An 18,659-nucleotide genomic window follows, 5' to 3' on the forward strand; every position below is an offset into this window, starting at 1 on the left:
AAAATCATTTGTCAGTTTCTTAAAAAGTTAAACATAAACCTGCCATACAATCCAACCATTCCACTCTTGGGTATTTATCCAAGAGGAATGTACGTTCATACAAAAGCTTGTACACTAATGCTCACAGAAGCTTTATTTGTAATAGCTGAAAATTGGAAACAACCCCAAAGTCCATCAATATATCAATAAAAAATTTTGTTATATCCATATAATAGAATACCACTCAGTAATAAAAATGAATGAACTATTGATACACACAACATGGATGAATCTCAAAATAATTATGCTAAGAAACAAAAGAGTAAATACTTGTTTTAAAACAGGTTTTTTTATTATTCAGTTATGACGAGACCAACAAATCAGATGATTGCCATTGAAAAGACAGTTTGTTATTCACAATTCCCAAGAGGAGGTGGCATGCCACGCCATACAGGAGCCACAGGAAGAACCAGGGTTGGTTAGGAAGCAGGGGGAGTAAGGAGACACGAGTAAGAACGGTTATTTGGCTACTGTGGTTTCTGCAGAAAGAAACAGGCAGAGGCGAGACAAAGCAAAAAGGTTAGGATTAGCTAATCTGAATAAACTCTGGGTTTAGAGGCTATCTCTAATTGCCTGGTACCTGGCCTGGGGGTGAATGGGCAGATAGTGACCTAGAATGTGAAAGCCCTATAAAGGAGGAGGTGGCTGGGGTATGGGATCTGAATTGGCTGGCCTGCATATGAAAGGCACACTAGCAGGTGAGCTGTTTATGATCTCTAGAAATTGGCTAACCCTGAGAGGGGCAGCGAAGGCCTAGATGTCAAAGCATCAAAAACACGTAGTTAATACAATAATGCCTTATTTCATTTATATAAATCCCTAGCAAATACAAACTAATCTAGAACAACAGAAACAGATCAGTAGTTGCCTAGGGACAGAGGAGTGGGCATCAGCAAGAGGGAGGGATTACAAAGGGGCACAAGAAAAATTTGGGGGATGATGGATATGTTCACACCCTCGACTGTCGTGATAGTTTCACCACATACATGTCAAAACTTAATAGATTTTATACTTTTACTGTATGTCAATTATAAAGCTGTTTAAAATTATAGGAATAATCAATTATACAGAAAATATACAAAAATTTTAACAAGACCAAAGGATGGTTCTTTGACAAATTAACAAAACAGATAAAGAGAGAAGACACAAATTAATATTATAAATAAAAAATGGAAATAACTACAAATAAAGCAGATGAAAACAGACTATTATCAACAACTATAGGCAAATAATTTTGAAAACTTAAAGAAATGGACAAATCTCTAGAAAAACAGAACTTAAAATTAGCTTAGAAATTAAAAAACCTGGGCGCCTGGGTGGCTCAGATGGTTAAGTGTCTGCCTTCGGCTCAGGTCATGATCCTAGGGTCCTGGGATCAAGTCCCGCATCAGGAGCCTGCTTCTCCCTCTGCCTCTCTCTCTCTCTCATGAATAAATAAGTAAAATCCTAAAAAAAAATAAAAAACCTGAATGTTCTTATAACTGTTAAAGAAGCTGAATCAAAAGTTTTCCTCACAAAGAAAACACTATGCCAAGATGATAGATGAGAAAAAAAAGAGGGAATAATCTCCAATTCGTTCTAAGAGTTGAGTGAAACTTGGCACTAAAATTAAACAAAAACATTACAAGAAAATAAATTATAGTCCCTTTTCTACTCAATAATAACACAGATTCAAAAATCTTAAACAAATTACTAACAAATTGAATCTGGTATATAAAAAAGACAAACAACAATCAATATGAGTTTATCCAAAGTGTACAAATATGTGTGGATATAAAATCTATAATAAAGAAGAAAGATCATATAATCATTTCAATTGTTGTAGAGGAAATACTGGATAAAAACACATGAATTTATGATTTTTTAAAAACCCCTCTGAATTAGAAAAAGACTTCCTTCACCTGATAAAACAGTTCCTGTTTTAAAACAACCCTAACACTGTACAGCTATCATCTTCAGTAAGGAAACATTGAAAGCATTCCTTTTAAAATTAGGAATAAGACAAGATGACCCATTATCACTTCTACTATTCAATAATTTATGAGAGGGGCACCTGGGTGGCACAGTCAGTTAAGCGTCTGACTTTTAGTTTTGGCTCAGGTTATGATCTCAGAGTCCTCAGATTGAGTCCCACCTTGGGCTCTGTGCTCAGAGTGGAGCCTGCTTGAGATTCTCTCTCCCTTTCCTTCTGCCTCTCCTGCTCATGCCCTCTAATATAAATAAATAAATATTTTAAAAAAATTTATGAGAAGTCCTAGCCTCGGCAATAAGAAATAGAATCATAAAAATTAGACAGGATACAGGGGCACCTGGGTGGCTCAGTTGGTTAGCCTGACTCTTGATTTCATCTCAGGTCATGATCTCAGGGTTGCGAGATTCAGCCCTGTGTTGGGCTCCATGCTCCTCACAAAGTCCACTTGAGATTTTCTCTCTCTCCCTCTCCCTCTGCCCCCCCACTTATGTGCATGCTCTCTTTCTAAATAAATAATAAAAAAATTAGATAGGATATGATTTTTTGCAGGAAATATGATCGTTTACACAGAAAACCCACAACAACCTACAGGCAAATCCTAAGAAACAATGGGGGGTTGGGTACCAAGTTGACTAGAGAAGGGATTTTTATACCCTAGCAAAACTAGCCACTGATTTGCACTGGGAAAGGGTTTGTTAGGTTAAGAGAGAACTAATCAAATGTAAATGCTAAGGAGGACTTAGTGGGAAGGAAAAGAAGGTAGACGAGATAAGAGAAAGAATGGAAAAGTGAAGGAGTTTCAATCTGTCATCTTTGAGATTTCCTGTGAAGAATGTAGCAAAGTCAAAGGCTAAAAAAGAGGGGAAGACAGTGGGATAAAGTTGTAAGAGAAGTGATAAGACTAACACTGCTGCTGAAAATGGCAGGAAATCAAAGAAAAGGGCCCAGCTGAGATGAGAACCACTTTTCAAGAATTCTTTTTGGGGGGGGGGGGTGCCTGGATGGCTCAGTCATTAAACGTCTGCCTTCGGCTCAGGTCATGATCCCAGGGTCCTGGGATTAAGCCCCATGTCAGGCTGGCTCCCCACTCCGTGGGAAGCCTGCTTCTCCCTCTCCCACTTGCCTGGCCTGTGTTCCCTCTTTGGCTGTGTCTCTCTGTTAGTTAAATAAACAAACAAACAAACAAATAAATAAATAAATAAAATCTTAAAAAAATTCTTTTTTGGAAAATTCTCTAAGCAGTAATGGTTTGGAAAAGCCAGAATTAAGGTTTGCTGGTTGAATGTAACAGAACTATAAGCAACAGCGTTGAGTACTAGCAAGAAAATAGCTGAACTGCTGAACCAGAGTCTATCTTTGATAGGAATGGTTGGTAGATACTAAAGATGATTCAAAAAAATAAAGGACTAAAGTGACTAAAAATTCAGAAGATGTCAGAGAATACCTTATAGTGGCAACAACAGATAAATTGGAAGGCCCCAAGAGACTAATTTCACCAGAATCATTTGGAATCTATTGTAAGTGACAGGCTATATAGTCCTTGAAAAATCAGTAAGTATTGTTAACCCTATATAGTTATAGTTTCCTTGAGATGTATGGATTTCAACACCAGCACAATGCAAATCATTTACTACCTCCAGATTATGCCACAAGCAGCTTGCTAAATACCCCTCCATAATTCCATGTTTACTTTCTTCCTCTACTCTTGTAGGCAAAACTTATTTAAGCCTGCAGTGCTGATTCTCTCCTTTAAAAAAAAATTGTAGATTTGAAGCAGTCATCAGCCTCCTATCCAAATGATTATAAACAGAAATTATCTAGAGGCAAATTTTATATAAAAATAATTATCTCTCTGACAAATAAATAAAATCTTTAAAAAGTGGGGGGCGCCTGGGAGGCTCAGTTGGTTAAGCGTCTACCTTCGGCTCAGGTCATGATTCTGGGGTCCTGGGATCAAGTCCTGTATCGGGCTCCTTGCTCAGTGGGGAATCTGCTTCCCCTTTGCCTGCCGCTCCCTCTGCTTGTGTGCTCTAACAAATAACTAAAATCTTAAAGTTTTTTTTAATATAGACATTTAAATTTTGGCCTACAAACTTGGCAAAAATTAGGCTGCCAAGTCAGTGTATCAGATACTGGCAGACACTAATTTCTATGCTGTGACACTAATCAATACTGAAATATCTTATCTGGAAGGAGGACTGTTCATATACTCAGTGTCTGCAAAGAGTCCCTGCTGAGCTACACATGGCGCAGTGTGTACTCTACAGAAGAGTCCAGGAGACAGGCATTGCAGGGGGAGGGTAGTTTAATTCTTTCACAATGCCTGTAGAGAGTCTGGGAGTGATGAAAGCCTAGAAAACTCATGAAAGGCCCTTTTATAACCAGGGTGAATGTGGTGCACAAAAGCAAAGTCAGATGACCTACTTAAAGCTTTGCATTTACTGACGAGAATTAATTCTCATTCCACATTAGTCTCTTTCTAGAAAAAGAAAGCCTTACATAATGGTTGGAAAGTTAAGATACAGGGAGTATAATTCAGTTACTAAGTTCCAATCTTTCCCTCTCACATATCAGCTCAAGACCTACAGTCTGTAGCCAGAAATAGAATATACTTCCTAAGGCTCTGAGAGGTATACTCTTGTTTACCTCAGAGTAACAATGTGTTCTCTGACTGCTGGAATTTGAGGAAATTTAAGTTCTATAATCCATCAATCAGTTCAGAAGTTGGGGCTAATAATATTGAGAGGAATCTCTTCCTGGACTTTATACAAAGCAAATGGATGGTAGACCCGTCCTGTAAAGGAAGGACAGCCTAAGTTCCTTTAAAGTGGGGAATCAATCATTTGCTCATTTGTTCAACTAAGTTCCTTGTCCCGTACCACACAAGGATGGAGAGATAAAAGCTCCTGCCCTTGAGGAGCTCACATCTCAAGTGTTTTCTTACCTACCTTTCTCATGTTACCCAAAACATTTCAGGTTAGTGAGTAGAACTCATATCATCCAGGAGGTAGATAAAAATGGTCTTTCTTCATTTTGATTCATTTACTCTCTTTCCTTTAAATAGAGGGCAAGATGGAAAATTCTTATCTCATTCTTCTCTTCTATGATTAATTCCCCATTAAAAAAAATTTCTCTGATCTGTTCTAATTTTGTTAAATCAACGGGCACTTAAAGAATGCCTACTGTATGTGCTAAACTGTGTAAACACTTGTGAGGAATATGAAGAAACCTGACATGGTGTCTCTCCTCACGTACTCCTTTCATTATTTCCATGTGGTATACTCACTTTCCTCCCTTCCCTCCATCCGTTTTGCTTTGAATGAATAATCAGGTAACTAGTGGAAGATCACAGTGCTACAGTGCCTGGGTGGCTCAGTTGGTTAAGCATCTGCCTTTGGCTCAGGTCATGATCCCAGGATCAAGTCCTGCGTCAGGCTTCCTGCTCAGGGGGGAGTCTGCTTCTCCCTCTGCCCTTCATCCCACTCTTCTCTCATTCTCTCTCTCAAATAAAATCTTTAAAAAAAAATCAGAGAGCTAGATCTAGAACCTAAATTCATCAACTCCTAATTCACTAATCTTCTGAAGGAAATTGGGAAAAAAATGGTGGGGGATAGGGGACATCTCCCAGAACTCATTAATATAATTCTAAATCAATCTCAACTCCCCCTCCACTACCCCCACTGCCCCTACCCCCACTTTTTGGGGGTGTTATTCAGTCTTTATATTGGCAATTGCTTCTGTCTGGGAGCTTCTGGTCTCAGTTCTTTCAACATCAGTCAGGTCTCAGCTTAAACGAAACCTGCTGAAGTTAGTTATGGTAGGACCATTTTCATACCCTCCCCACTCCAAATATTCACTACCACAGCAACCTTTTCATTGTTTTCACAGAACTTGAGTGTATATACATTTATCTGTCATTTAATCAAAACTGTCTCCAGTATAGATTAAAGACCATGTCTCCTCAGCTCACAGAACCTACCTAGCACTAGCAAAGTGCCCTACACATAATAGATATCCCAGACAGTGGACTAAAGTAGGGACTAAACTCCTATTTAAAAGAATCTCAAGCCCTAAAACTGGATTAAAATGATTCAAGACCTCTAGGCAAGGCCAGAAACAAATGTAAATCCTCTCTAGAAAAAGATATCATCCTAAGTCTCAAATTATTTTTACAAACAATTTAAAAAATGCAATGTCTGGGGCGCCTGGGTGGCTCAGATGGTTAAGCGTCTGCCTTCAGCTCAGGTCATGATTCCAGGGTCCTGGGATCGAGTCCCGCATCGGGCTCCCTGCTCCTTGGGAGCCTGCTTCTCCCTCTGCTTCTCTCCCTCTCTCTCTCCCTCTGTCGCTCATGAATAAATAAATAAATAAAATCTTTAAAAAATTTTTTTCTTAAAAAAAAAAAATGCAATGTCTGGTCCATGAGGAAATAACACGAGAATCAGTAGAAAATAGACAAGAACAGTATCATAGCATTAAGAATTTCAGCCAAGAATCAACACATTAAAAAAAGGGGGGGTGCCTGGGTGGCTCAGTCGTTAATTGTCTGCCTTCGGCTCAGGTCATGATCCCAGGGTTCTGGGATCGAGCCCCGCATCGGGCTCCCTGCTCAGCGGGAAGCCTGCTTCTCCCTCTGCCCACTCCCCCTGTTTGTGTTCCCTCTCTGGCTGTCTGTCAAATAAATTTAAAAAATCATAAAAAAAAAAAAAGGCAGAACTACACACACACACACAGACACAAAAAGACCAAACAGAAATTCTCAAACAGAAAATAGCTGACATAAACATCTCGACAGATGGATTTAAGAACAGATAAAATACAGCTGAAGAGAGAATTATATCTATGATAAAGCAGAGGGAGGTAAAGGATAAAAAATACAAAAGATGGTAAGAGATATAGAGAATACAATGAGATGATTTATTCTACAATTTGAGTCCCAGAGAAAAGGAATAAGAGAAATAAGACAGAAGAAATACTTGAAGAGACAAAGGCTAAAAATTCTCCAAAACTGAAAAAAAACATCAAGCCACAGATTCAAGAAATCTTAAGAACCTCAAGCAGATAAATAAAATCTGTGTCTTTATATACCACAGTAATATTTCTGAAAACCAAAGAATTAAAAAAAAATTTTTTTAAGCAGTCGGAAGGAAAAAAAAAAGACTGGCAGATTGTTAAAGATCGCTATAAAAATTCTGCACATACCTTTTATAACAAGAAACTGGTACTCCTATCAAAAGATAGAGCTTATTTCCCCACCCCTTAATTTGAGCTGGCCTTGTGACTTGCTTGAACCAAGAAAATGCAGCAGAAGTGATGGTATAACTTCCAAGTTGACACCTCAAGAGACCCTGCAGCTTCCATTTTGCTCTCTGGGAACACTGCTGCCATAATATGAAGCAGCCCTGGCTATGTAAAAAGCCCTGACTTTTTTACATACAGAGGTCCAGCAGACAACCAACACCAACTGCCAGACATGTGCTTGAGTCAGCCCCAGATTAACCAGGAGCTGACTACAGCTGCACAAATGACTGTAGTCCAGACCACAGAGGAACCAAACAGCTCACCCAACACAGTTTACTGATTCAAAGAATGGTAAGCTAATTAAATGGTTGTTGCTTTATACTACTAAGTTTTAATGTCTTCTGCAACAAAAAATAGACAGTAATAGGGCACCTGGGTGGCTTAGTAGGTTAAGCATCCTACTCATAATTTCAGCTCAGGTCATGATCTCATGGGTGAGGAGACTGAGCCCAGCATTCGGGCTCTGTGTTCAGCAGAGTCTGCTTGAGATTCTCTACCTCCACCACACTCTGGCGTGCAGGCATGTGTACTCTCTCTCAAAAACACATAAATAAATCTTAAAAAAAAAAAAAGAAAAAAGAAAATAGCAATAGAAAATAGATATGTAAACATTTTCTTCAGGGAAAAATATCTGATCCTAGTACTCAAGTATTGTTAACTTTACATCACAGGAGTTAAGTTACAAGTTATCAAGTAGAAAAGTAAACATCATCTAAGGACTTTGCATCCTCTCCTAGGGAAAAGGTTATTGACTTTTGGTTGTATGCAGGGTAGTTGTATGATGTTGGGTGGAAGCATGACCTTGTTATTGTCTTTATTCAGAGATTAAGTATGGTTTAAGGAAACGCATATAGGTGCCAAGTTGGTCAAACATTAGTCTGATGTTTCTGTGAAGGTATTTTTGGACAAGATTTACATTTAAACTAGTGCAGACTGTCCTTTATAATATGGGCAGGCTGTATCCAATCAGTTGAAGGTATAAACAAAAAACTGTTCCTCTCTCAAGCCAGAGAAAATTCTCCAGCAGACTTGTCTTTGAACTTAACTTTTTCTTGAGTCTCCAGCCTGCTAGAGTTTACTTCAGAAATGTAACCATGGGCTATTAAGGAACATACTAATAAAAATCCTCATTAAAATAATTCAAAATATTAAAAGACACATGATTACCCTGATGGATGCCAAAAAAGCTACTTGTAAAACTCCTGATTTTTTTTTAAATACATTCATTAGGGAAAAAAATTTATTGAGCATCTACTATGTCAGGTCCTGCTCCTGGTACTAGAAATGAAATAGTAACAAGCAAAACCTAACTAAATCCCTACCTTCATGAAACTTACAGTCTAAGAACAAAAAACCAACATTAAACAAATGGACAAATGTGAAAAGTGATAGGAGGAGAATTACAGGACTCGAAGTACCTATAAGAAATTTGAGCTAGTAAAAAAAGCTCAGTCAAGGACTCCTTAAAGCAGTGATTCCTGAACTGGAATGTGAAAAATAAACAGGAGTTAAACAGGAAAGGAGGATAGGAAACTCAGTTCTAGCTAGTGGTCTCAGAAATGGTGGGAGCTGGGCCTGAAAGAAGCCATTGTAACTGGAGCATGAAGAGCATGGTGCCAGAGAAGGCTGGAGATGTATGCAGAACAGGACCATAAAAGGATTTTTCTTTGTCCTACAAGCATGCAGAAGCCTTTGAAGAGTGGAAGCATGAGGGAATGAGCACTCTGGCTAGGTACAGAGGACAGAGTACAGGATGTAAGTATAAGTAGCCCAGTAAGATTAAGGCTACTGGCAGGGATGTAAAAGCATGACAAGCAGGGAGATATTTACGAGGTAAAACTGAACAAGCATTGATAGTGGATTTGCTCTTGAGGCGAGGGAGAGAGAGGTGCTGAGTGCTACTCCTCTTAGGTTTCTCGTTTACCTAGCAGGCGCATTAAACAAGTCAGGAAATGGAGAAAAAGAACCATATTTGTGAGGGAATGTTCTCAGGAATCCTTAGACACCAGAAACAAAATAACCTTCCAGCTGAAAATATTATCTCAGCCTAATGGCCAACAACATACTGAAAGGCAGTATGCACTGAAATCAATTATCACCAAAGGAAAATAAGAAAAACATGCTGGCTATCACCACTATGGTTTATTGATCTTCAAAAGGCTGGCATACGGTCTCTGTTGCAACTACCCACTTCTGCTGCTGTGTCATGAAAGCAGCCATGGACGATATGGAAAGTATAAATGTGATTGTGTTCCAATAAAACTTTATACATGAATACTGAAATTTGAATTTAATATAACATATTTAATATAATTTTCATGTATTTTTTTGAGGTTTTCTCAACCGTTTAAAAATGTAAAACCCATTCTGAGCTCATATGTCATACACAAAAAGGCAGAAGGCTAAATACGGCAGGCACGCCATAGTAGGCTGACTTCTGTTCTAGAAGTTCTAGCTAACAGGATGAGAAAAGAAAACAAAATGAGATGTAATCATTAGGGAAAATCCTCCCCAAAACTTAATTGCAGATGAAAGACTGTGCATTTAGGAAAAAGTACATAGGTAAAAAACTAATGTTCTTAAACTAATGTAACTAATGTTCATAATTTAAAACTGAAATGGGGTCTTCTAGGCCAGGACAATATGGAATAGGCATCTCTCCCCTATTTCAACAACAAAAAAACACCCCAGACAAAATTCATGAAGCAACTGAAAGAAGATTCTGAAAAGGGGAAAAAAGAAGGTGGATTGGCTAGGGACCATGGACATGAAGACTGACCCAGCAGGAAGTTTCCTACTTTTTGTCTGATTTGGTTTGGTTTGACTTCTAATATGTCCTAGTCTGAGCTGAAGAGGCCCACAACCTGAAAACAGTAATGAGCACAATCAAAAAAATGCCAAGAAAAGACTGGCTTTTATAGACAAAGGACCAGGAAAAGGGAAGCTCAGCCAAGACAAAAACATTTTGACCATACATGTCCTACTTCAGGCAAACAACAAAAAAAGTGGCGCCCCCCTCCCTTTCCTCACTAGGCACTGTAGCCCAGAAACTGTGGGCAGAGTTCGGTCTTCCAATCTTGCATTAACGTCCTGCATTAATGAGACAGCACAGCACCTTTCCCCACCCCGATACTGTAGCTGTGGAGAACATGGGGGGAGCCCTGTCTTCCATCTCCACCCTGGAGTAACAAAACAGGATTCTGACCCCAGCCCAACTAGACAGTAGCAGTAGGATTATGGTGAAGAGGGAGCTAGAGAAACAAATCCTCTAAAATACATGTACAAAATCCTATACATACCTCCACGCGACTCGTGTAAAAATGACCAGCAACAACACAGCAAAAAGTTTCAGAACTGAAACTGATCTAAAACACCACCCAGATTTCAGGTTGGACTCTTGGTAGCATACAAGTACAGCAGACCAGAATAGCACAGCAAGGCTTGAAAACTAATCTGATCTTTGAACCACAACCAACAAAGATGGGCCAGCGTGTGTGCTCTAAACCTAAACAGGTTGGCTGCCTGTTAAATATAAAAATTTAAATAGGAATCAAAATATCACAATGTCTAGGATGCAATCCAAAATTACTTGTCATAGGGGTGCCTGGGTGGCTCATTTGGTTAAGCGACTGCCTTCGGCTCAGGTCATGATCTCAGGGTCCTGGGATCGAGCCCCGCATCAGGCTCCTGGGATCAAGCCCCGCATCAGGCTCCCTGCTTGGCGGGAAGCCTGCTTCTCCCTCTCCCACACCCCTGCTTGTGTTCCCTCTCTCGCTGTCTCTGTGTCAAATAAATTAAAAAAATCTTTAAAAAACAACAACAGGGCGCCTGGGTGGCTCAGTTGCTTAAGCGACTGCCTTCGGCTCAGGTCATGATCCTGGAGTCCCGGGATCGAGTCCCGCATCGGGTTCCCTGCTTGGCAGGGAGTCTGCTTCTCCCTCTGATCCTCCCCTCTCTCATGTGCTCTCTCTCTCTCTCTCTCTCTCAAATGGATAAGTAAAATCTTTAAAAAAAAATAAAAATAAAAATAAAAAATAAAAAACAATAACAAAAAAATTACTTGTCATATCAGGAACCATGAAAGTCTCAGCTTGAATGAAGAAAAGGCAATCAGTAGATGTCAACACCAAGATGATACAGATGTTGGAATTACTTGAAAAGGATTTTTTTAAAGGTTTTTTATTTATTCATTTGAGAGAGAGAGCGAAAGCATGAGCAGGGGGGTGGGTCAGAAGAAGAGAGAGAAGCAGACTCCCTATTGAGCAGGGTGCCCTACATGGGCTTGATCCCAGGACCTGAGCCAAAGGCAGACGCCCAACCAACTGAGCCACCCAACCAACTGAGTCACCCAGGCACCCCTGAAAAGGATTTTATTTATTTTGTTTTAAAGATTCTATTTATTTTACAGAGAGAGAGAGAGAGCATAAGCAGGGGGAGCAGCAGGCAGGGAGAAAGGGAGATGTAGGCTCCCCGCTGAGCAGGAAGTCCAACGCGGGGCTTGATTCCAGGACCCTGGGATCTTGACCTGAGCTGTAGGCAGATGTTTAACTGACTGAGCCACCCAGGCACCCCCTGAAAAGGATTTTAAAGCAGCTGTTATCAAAATTCTCCAACAAGAAAATTTAAACACTCAGCAAAGAGAATATATAAAGAGTACCAAATGGAAATTTTAAAACTAAAAAATACAATACAATGAAATACAATTGAAAAACCCACTGGACAGGCTCAACAGCAGAATGGAAGTGACAGAGGAAACAATCAATGAACTTAAAAACAGATCAAGAGAAAATATCCAATCTGTACAACAAAGAGAAGACAGACTAAAATGAAATGAAGAGAGCCTTAGAGTACTACAGGACAATAATAAAGATCGAACATTTGTGTCACACCAAGAATGAGAGAAGAGTACACTCCAAACTTAAAAAAACATAATAGCATGTACAATCACTCTACCAAATAGGAAATACGTAAGTATAAATCTAACAAGACATGTTTACGATTTATATGCTAAAAATTATAAAACACTGATGAAAGAAATCAAATTATACCAAAATAAATGGAGATACATACTGTATTCATGTTTTAGAAAACTCAACATTAATGCAACTGTCAATTCTCCCCAAAATGATCTAAAGGTTTAACACAATACCTGTCAAAATCAAAGCAGGTTTTTTGTTTTTGTTTTTTTTTTTGGTAGATCCTGACAAGTGTATTCTAAAATTTATATGGAAAGGCAAAGGAATTAGAATAAAACAATACTTTGAAAAATAAATTTAGAGGAATCATACTATCCAATTTTAAGACTATTTGTCTACAGTAATCAAGACTGTATAGTACTAACGAAGGGATAGACATAGATCAACAGAACAGGAGAGAGAGTTCACAAATAAGACTCACAAGTTTGCTTAATTGATTTTTTTACAAAGATACAAAAGCAATTCAATGGAGGAAGGAATTCAATGGGCCTGGAACAACTGGACTTAAACAGGCAAAGACAAAAAAGAACCTTGACTAAAATCTTGTAATTTATGTAAAAATTAACTCAAAATGGATCCTAGAAATAAATATAAAATGTAAAACTTAAAAATTTTAGAAGAAAATCTCTGAGACCTAAGGTTAGGTGAAGAGTTCTTAGACATGTCACTGAGCCACCCAGGCACCCCTATTTTTTTTTAATTTTTTAAAGATTTATTTATTTTCGAGAGGGAGTGAGTGGGGGAGGGGTGGAGGGAGAGAATCTTCAAGCAGACTTCCCACTGAGCGCAGAGCCTGATGGGGGCTCCATCTCACCATTCATGAGATCATGACCTGAGCAGAAACCAAGAGTCACTTAACCAACCGCGCCATCCAGGCACCCCACAAACAATCTCTTTAGAAAATGAGCAAAACGGGGTGCCTGGGTGGCTCAGTCATTAAGTGTCTGCCTTCAGCTCAAGTCATGGTCCCAGAGTCCTGGGATCGAGCCCCACATCGGGCTCCCTGCTCGGCGGGAATCCTGCTTCTCCCTCTCCTACTCCCCCTGCTTGTGTTCCCTCTCTCGCTATGTCTCTGTAAAATAAATAAAATCTTTAAAAAAAAATAAAATAAAAAAAGAAAATGAGCAAAACAACGAAAGGACATTTCATTGAAAAATATATTCAGATGCTAAATATGGACATAAGATGTTCACCATCATTAGCCATCAGGGAAATGCAAAGTAAAGCCAGGATGAGATACTGCTACATACCTATTAGAATGACTAAAAATTAAAAAAATGGTAACCATGCCAAATGCTAGTAAGGATACAGAGAAACTGAATCTCTCATATAATATTAGTGGGAATGTAAAATGTTACATACAGCCAGTCTGGAAAAAACTTTGGCAGTTTCTTTAAAAAACTAAACACTTAGAGGCACCTGGGTGGCTCAGCTCGTTGAACCTCTGCCTTCAGCTCAGATCATGACCCCAGGGTCCTGGGATCGAGCACTGCATGGGGCTCCCTGCTTAGCGGGAAGCCTGCTTCTCCCTCTCTCCCCTGCTCGTGCTCTATCTCTCAAATAAATAAAATCTTTAAAAACAAAAAACAAAAAAACTAAACACTTACTTACCATATGACCCAGCAATGGCACTTATGGGCATTTACCCCAGAGAAATGGGAAACATGTCCACACAAAAAACATGTACATGAATGTTTATAATAGTCTTTTCGTTAATAGCTCCAAACTGGAAGCAACACAAATGTCCTTCAACAAGCAGATGGATCAGTTGTGGTACATCCATACAATGGAATAGTACACTGAGCTGCAAAAAAAAAAAGAACAAACCACTGATACTTACAAGAACTTGGGTGGATCTCAAAGGCATTATGCTAAGTGAAAAATTTTTAAAGGCTACATACTGCATAATTCCATTTAAATGCCACTCACTAAATGAAAAACTTATAGTGATAAGTTGACAAGTTTTAAGACTGAGGAGAGGATGAGTATGAGTATGGGGAGAGGAGTAGCATGAGGGATTTTTTCTTTGTGGTGATAGAACAGTTCTGCATCCTGATTGTTATGTGGTTATACAATTCTATGTATGTGGGCGCCTGGGTGGCTCAGTCGTTAAACATCTGCCTTTGGCTCAGGTCATGATCCCAGTGTCCTGGGATCAAGCCCCGCATCGGGCTCCCTGTTCAGCGGGAAGCCTGTTTCTCTCTCCCTCTCGCATTCCCCCTGCTTGTGTTCCCTCTCTCGCTGTGTCCCTGTCAAAAAAATAAATAAAATCTTTAAAACAAACAAACAAAAAACCCCCACAATTCTACGTATGTAATAAAATTTCAAAGCAGTATACACCAAAAACATACATATATACAGGTAAAATTCAGCAAAAAATCCAAAATAAGGTCTGTTTTTTAGCTAATAGGATTATACCTATATCAATTTCCTGCTTTTGAAAATGTACTGTGGTTATTTATGTAAGATATTATTGGAGCATACTGGATGATGTGTAATGGGAACCTGTAGTATTTTGCAGCTTTTGAGTCTTAAATTATTTTAAAATTAAAAAGTGAAAAAAAGAAAAGGGCGCCTGGGTGGCACAGTCTGTTAAGCATCTGACTCCTGGTTTTGACTCAGGTCATGATCTCGGGGTCCTGGGATCAAGCCCCATGCAGACTCTGCTTGAGATTCTCTCTCCCTTGCCCTGTGCCGCTCTCACTTGTGCTCTCTCTCTAAAATAAATCTTAAACAAAAAAAAAAACCCTGTAAATATACAGTTTAGTCTAGGCATTGTTTTAAAACAAATAAAAGGTATCTGTACTATGAGATGTTACATAATTAGCTTCATTAAAACTCTCTGGTAATGGTGCAGAAAGAGATTAACAAGCAAGAAAATTTATATACCCAAGTATTCCACAGATGATAAGAAAAGAATTTCAAATCAGGAGAAAATGAAAGAATTATTTAATAAACAGTACTAGGAAAACTGCTAAATTAATTGAGCAAAAAGTAAATTAGCTCATTTCATGCAATATTCCAAAAAAAATGTTCCAAATGGTTTAAAGTTAAGTATAAACTATAAAACATCTTGAAGGAAACATTTGTAGATATTTGTCTGTTCTTGAGGTACAGTAGCACTTTCTAAACATAAACAGAGAAACTGAGTAACTTCAAATACAAAAAATGTTTAAACTCCTATATGTCAACAAAACATCATAAATAAAATTTAAATCAAAGTAAGAAACTAGGAAAAGCATTTTCAAAATGTTACAGACAAAGAGCTAAATAATCTTATTAAAGTGTGTACAAATCAGTAAGTACAAACACATCCATGGAAGAATGGACAAAAAGCACAAATAGGCAATTCATAAAAATGTGAAATTATAATGATAAATTTTAAAAAGCCATCTTTACTAATAACAAAAAAGCAAATTAATACAATCAGGGTTTTTTTTTTACCTCTCAAACTGGCATATATTCATAAAAATGGTAACTTTTTTTTAAGATTTGACTGACAGAGAGAGAGAGAGAGAGAGAATGAGCACAAGTAGCTAGAGCGGCAGGCTGAGGGAGGAGGAGTAGCAGGCTCCCCCCTGAGCCAAGAGGCCAATGTGGGGCTAGATCCAGGCTCCGGGGATCATGACCTGAGCCGAAGACAAATGCTTAACCAACTGGCCACCCAGGCGCCCCAAAAGTGTTAACATTTAAATGTTCATAAGCTACAGGGAAATGAACCTCAAGGTACACTGCTATAATCTCTGACATGTGTCTGTTCTACTCATTTGGCACTTAGTCTATAATGCTATGTGCTATATGGTAATTTAGCTTTTTATATATATGATCTAGCTCCTCAATAAGACCAGAAACCTCCAGGCAGGAATTTTCTTACTTTGTTGTTTTACCAACACTAAAATAAAAACCTCCACATAACAGGTATCCAAACTGTTGGTTAATGATATTAATGAAAATTATAAAAACTTCTGAACCATTTAGAAGAGGAGCGAACAAAAGTATATACCTCTGTTACAGACTGAATGTTTGTGTCTCCCTCCCAAATTCTCATACTGAAGCTCTAATCCCCAATATGATTATGTGGAGGCAGGGCCTTCAGGAGGTAATTAGGGTTATACTAGATCATGGGGGTGAGGCTCTCATGATAGGATTAGTGGCCTTAGAAGAAGAGGAAGAGAGATCTCTCTGCCCTCACCCCTCCCCTGCCCCCCATGCACCAAAGAAAGGCCATATGAGGATATATCAAGAAGTCAGGTCTCTGCAATCCAAGGAGAGTGTTCTTACCAGACATCAATCCTATTAACACCTTGATGTTGGACTGCCAGTCTCTAGAACTTTGAGAAATAAATTTCAGTTGTTTAAGCCACCAAGGTATTTTGTTATGGCAGCCTGAGTGGACGAAGACAAGCTCCATCCCATAATTCCCTAATCTACAAAAAAGTGCCATCTTGATTTATGGATTATCCACACCATCTAGTTTCACCATTCCTGTCTCAGGCTGCCAACCATAACTCCGAAGTATCACACTCTGGGTCTCAGTGCTATGCAGAAAACATCCTTTCTTTGTCAGTTTCTAGCACAGTAGCTCAAAGCTCCCTCTGAACAGATGGCTTTAGTGATAAGAGGACATCGCCTCTCCCTTCTTCTCTACAGAGCCTCTATTCTCTCTGTTTAGACCAGAAGAAGAGATTTCCTCATCCTTTCAAAGACTATTAATCTCTGTGTCCTGATCCCATTTGAGATCCTTCCCCCTACAGTATGCCTTTCCTTCTGGTACCTTCAAACTTTCCTCTTCAGCCCTCATTTTCCTGTTTACAAATAGGCACAGATGTTCCAAACAGATTTTTAAAAATGCAAACACAATAACTACCCCCATTTAACCCTACAGCGTTCTCTTTTCCCTTCTTTCCTCATACCACCAACGTGGGTAAGATATACTTTGCTTTTGGGGTGCCTGGGTGGTTCTGTAAGTTAAGTGCGTGCCTTCAGCTCACTCAGGTCATGATTCCAAGGTCCTGTAATGGAGCACCTCATCAGGTTCCCTGGTCAGCAGGGCATCTGCTTCTCCGTCCCCACCCTCCCACTGCCCCCCCAGCTCATGTGCATGCATGCTCTCTCTCAAATAAAATCTATTAAAAAAAAAGTGTACTTGCTTTTAGTTCCTCACTATCCACCTCTCCTTAATGACCTCATTGTGTTCTTAATGCCTTCACTCTCAAATCTACAAATAATCTTCTCATCAAATCCAATTTTTTTTCCAACAGTTTTCATTCTCCTTAACTTGCATTTGACATGTGAGAGTTATCTGCTTTCTCAAACGTTGCCTGGGTTCCTGGTTCTCTGGACACAATTACAAGTAAATTTTAGCTTCCACAGCTTTTCTTCCTCTACCACTCACACATCAATATTTTATCTGAGTCCCATTACAGGCCAGGCATTGCATTAAATGTTAGGGATGCAAGAAAGAAAAAGGTAAAGTCCTTATCCTTAAGTTCATGCATTCATTTTCCAGTTCAGCCACTGACTCAACAAATTTTCATTGAAAAGCCAGGCACTATGCCACATGCTGGGTTTAGAAAGCCAATTAAGACCCGTCCCTGTCTTCAATGAGCTCCCCATAGGCAAACATCTTTTTTGTGTCCCCAACATACACTATACACTCCTTGAGAGCAGAATCCAAGTCTTCTACTTCCCTGAATCCCCTCAAAAGTGCTTACTTCAGCAAATGCCCAATACATGTGAAGAACAAAGGACTAACACTGCTCAGGTTAGAGACACACATGAGAAATTAAGAAAGCGATTATTTCCTTAGAGAGGCATCAGGGTAGAGTCACACAAACTTACATCTGAATCTTAGTTCTGTCACTACTATAGCTTGGTATTTAACTTTTGGGTTTTCATTTCTTCATCTTTAAAACAGCAATCTCTCCCCACCAATATCAGAGGACTGCTGTTTATAAAATATGTAATATACGTGTAAACATATCTGTATGTAATAATGTAAAACCTCTATCATTGAGTCTAGTACACAGTAGGCACTATCCAAGTGTCTCCCTCATGGGTTCCTTATTTTTCTTTGTATTCACTAATCCTTTACCATGACCAAAATGACGACTGGTATTCAAATTATACATTTCTTGACTTGATTTTGACAGCCCAGATCAAGCCACCACCTTAATATACACCTTCAAAATGTGGAGTTCCATACAAATACCACAAGGCCAAATTCTAACAGTTTACACTTAAACTTTTTCCCTAAGAAATATTCTACATGTTCCTCGAGCCTCAAAATCTGCACCTGTAGTGATAAGAATGAAATGATAACACACTTATACTGGTAATAACAGCTCACTTGGTCCCTCTTTTCCATAGCC

At 39.0% G+C, this 18,659-nt stretch overlaps 1 protein-coding gene across 7 annotated transcripts in view; it reads right to left on the bottom strand.

Moving 5' to 3' along the window:
* PTPRA (protein tyrosine phosphatase receptor type A) overlaps positions 1-18,659 on the bottom strand; it is a 159,323-nt gene that overhangs the window by 87,422 nt on the left and 53,242 nt on the right. The window contains exon 2 of one of the 7 annotated variants that reach the window (XM_088026724.1): positions 13,900-14,092. The exons of 4 other annotated variants lie outside the window; for them this stretch is intronic. In XM_088026724.1, coding sequence (XP_087882850.1) covers positions 13,900-13,902 — 3 coding nt within the window. In that variant the 5' untranslated portion in view covers positions 13,903-14,092. Of the gene's footprint in view, positions 1-1,343; positions 1,455-13,899; positions 14,093-18,659 lie in introns of those variants that run through there. 2 more of the 7 variants (XM_088026726.1, XM_028118582.2) reach the window with 2 other exon arrangements.

Source organism: Eumetopias jubatus, unplaced genomic scaffold (assembly GCF_037043125.1).
Source record: "Eumetopias jubatus isolate StellerSeaLion01/CBP00866 unplaced genomic scaffold, mEumJub1_p1.0 scaffold_9, whole genome shotgun sequence".
Lineage (NCBI taxonomy): Eukaryota > Metazoa > Chordata > Mammalia > Carnivora > Otariidae > Eumetopias > Eumetopias jubatus.